Source organism: Anopheles aquasalis, chromosome 3, assembly GCF_943734665.1.
Source record: "Anopheles aquasalis chromosome 3, idAnoAquaMG_Q_19, whole genome shotgun sequence".
NCBI lineage: Eukaryota > Metazoa > Arthropoda > Insecta > Diptera > Culicidae > Anopheles > Anopheles aquasalis.
The window spans coordinates 28,006,596-28,009,095 of record NC_064878.1 but is presented as its reverse complement, the minus strand read 5'-3'; the positions used below and the strand labels follow the sequence as shown (position 1 = coordinate 28,009,095).

At 47.3% G+C, this 2,500-nt stretch overlaps 1 protein-coding gene across 3 annotated transcripts in view; it reads right to left on the bottom strand.

Moving 5' to 3' along the window:
* Window positions 1-642: 642 nt before the first annotated feature.
* Window positions 643-2,500, bottom strand: part of LOC126574243 (uncharacterized) — a 43,465-nt gene continuing 41,607 nt past the window's right edge. For all 3 annotated transcript variants that reach the window (XM_050234311.1, XM_050234312.1, XM_050234310.1), the window contains exons 8-11: window positions 2,232-2,486; window positions 1,557-1,855; window positions 1,309-1,481; window positions 643-1,239 (exon numbers count right to left, since the gene is read on the bottom strand). In XM_050234311.1, coding sequence (XP_050090268.1) covers window positions 1,186-1,239; window positions 1,309-1,481; window positions 1,557-1,855; window positions 2,232-2,486 — 781 coding nt within the window. In that variant the 3' untranslated portion in view covers window positions 643-1,185. The remainder of the gene's footprint in view (window positions 1,240-1,308; window positions 1,482-1,556; window positions 1,856-2,231; window positions 2,487-2,500) is intronic.

Genomic DNA, 2,500 nt, shown 5'->3' with positions numbered 1-2,500 from the left:
GCGTCATTCATCAAGGAACACTAATAGTACAAAGATCGGGGAGTCTGATCAGAAACGATACGCGCAGCGATCGTTAGACGAAATGGAGCGGCTGAGTACCAATGTGATACCAAAGATTGCGAACCCGCTCAACGTCCCCCAGCAGCTGCCCATCGAAAATTTCTGAGCTAACTTTAAACGTAGGATCTATTGTAACAATTTTTTTGGAAAAACGGAGGAGGAATTAAATGAAAAGACACAGAAATAGTTGAAAAACATGTGCACAAATGCTACTCGGAATGGCGTAGATTTTTTTGCTAATAAACTCCCTTTCTACATGTAATTTACAGAACTCAATTATCTGTCATAGTTTATTTTTTATCGCCTTTCAAATTTTGTCTCTTTTTTTTAATGCATACGTTAGTATAGTTCCAGGGTTTCTATTCACTCAAAATGTAGTTATGACCCTCAAGTCACCGAAGAGAAGAACTGAGACATTAAACAGTGGGACGGTCCACAAAGGTGAACTTGTTGCTGGTACGATCTTACATCATACTGATTCCGATTCCTGTTCCGTTATCATCACACATCATTACACTCTACCAACCGGCACTTGCTTCATAGTTCCATATTTTTTATTAGTTTAAAATAATAAAACATTTACAAAAGATCGTAAGAAGGATCGCGTTGTGTCCGTATGTGTATGTATGAAATGAGTGATAGTGTGTTCGTGTTTGTGTATTTAAGTGCTTTCTATGTACAAAGCGCAAGTCGTGTAACTGATCTGATGAACATCGTTTAATATCCTTCACTGTCTCCCCGCGCCAGACACGGCAGGGCGTACTCTACCTACTGATATCGAGCTGGACTGGTATAGATAGGCCCGAACGGGGTTGAATAGTGCCCACCCACCCCACTCCACCTCCACACGGTAACGTTGGTGCTGTTGCCGAGCCGCAAACGGCAACAACTTGATGAAGAATGAATGAAAAAAACCTTCACGAGAATCCGGATCGATCGATCACATCAAATCTCTCTCCCAGCATTGGACTGAAGTTAGATTCTCGAGCTAAAACGAATCAACAAGGTGTAAAGAGGGACGGGTAACGGCGGGACATTAGCCTCCCCCGTGGGCTGCCAGAGCGATTGGAGTTTGTTCCAGATTCTTGATGACCTTGGTGATGGCCAATCGTAGCGGATCCGTGCTTACTCTTTATAGGTGCATCCGGCCTCATCTGCTCCATCGGCACAATCCTGAACCTGGAAACCGAGAGAAGTAGAATCCACGTGATCATTTTTTGTTAATAGACGTAAAAAGCGATCACTTACCTTATCACACAGCTGGCTCACGGATATGCAGATCCCACTGACGCAGCGCAGCTCACCCTCGGGACACGGTGACACATGGGCGGTGGTCAGAAAGTCCCGACTGGTGCTGCTGATCTTGAAATCATTCTCCGAGTCCGACGTCATCATGATTTCCTTGCTATCCTGGAAGTTCACTGGAAGCAAAATGGAACAGTGCAAAAAAAGGGTCAATGTTATCTGAAAGTTCCAGTTCCCAAAAACCGACTTACCGAGTGATTTGGGCATCGAAATCGATCGACTCGTTTCGGCTTCCGTTTGATCCGGGACTCGCTCCGTTGTGGTGGTGATGACGGTGGTATCATTGCTTGTTGCACTGTTCTCTTCACTACGATTCTGCTGTTGATGTCGATTGACCTGCGGTGCATTCTCGGCCGCTGTCGGTTCATACTTATCCGTTTCATCGTTCTCCTCCGAAGCGACATAATCCGGAGACCTGGCAGCTTTCGATTGATCATGATCAGCTTCCGTCTGCGCGCGATCCTCGTTAGTGATGGTGATGTATGGGCGGCTGTAATGGGAGTGCAGGACGGAGGAATAAGATCGAAAGCGTTATTGCCATTCTGCACCACGGTTTTTGACGAATGCAACTGCACCATCGTCAAATAGGATACCCAATATTGAATACACGTCTTCGTCCAGCCTCAGTACAGGTCCTGTTCCCCTCCCACTAATAATGTCCTTACCAGATCCAGACTCAACCAAATTTACCATACCAATTACACTCTACCCACAGTCCTCTACCATCTAGCAAGTAGGCACAACCTGTCTGCCTACTGCCGTGCGTCCTCTAGTCCTCCTCCTCCTCCTCCTCAGTCCTGCTCCTGCAGTCAGTGCGGTCGTTCACAACACGGTCCACGAGGCCGTTATCGAGCGCGCTATCTTACCCATTCGGACTGTTGGGGACCTGTACTTGCACGAATGGATACTCTCGCTGGCTGCCGTAGGCCGACGGGAACGTCGTCGGTTCATCGTAATAGCAATCCACCTCATCGGACGCATCCGGACAATCCTCGTACTGATCGCAGCGCCACTTGTCCGGGATGCACTTGTCGTTCGACATACACCGGTACTCGTCCCGTTCGCACTGCTTGCAATCACTTTCGTCCTCACCACCCTGGCAGTCCTTGATGTTGTCGCATCTGAACACAAAGAA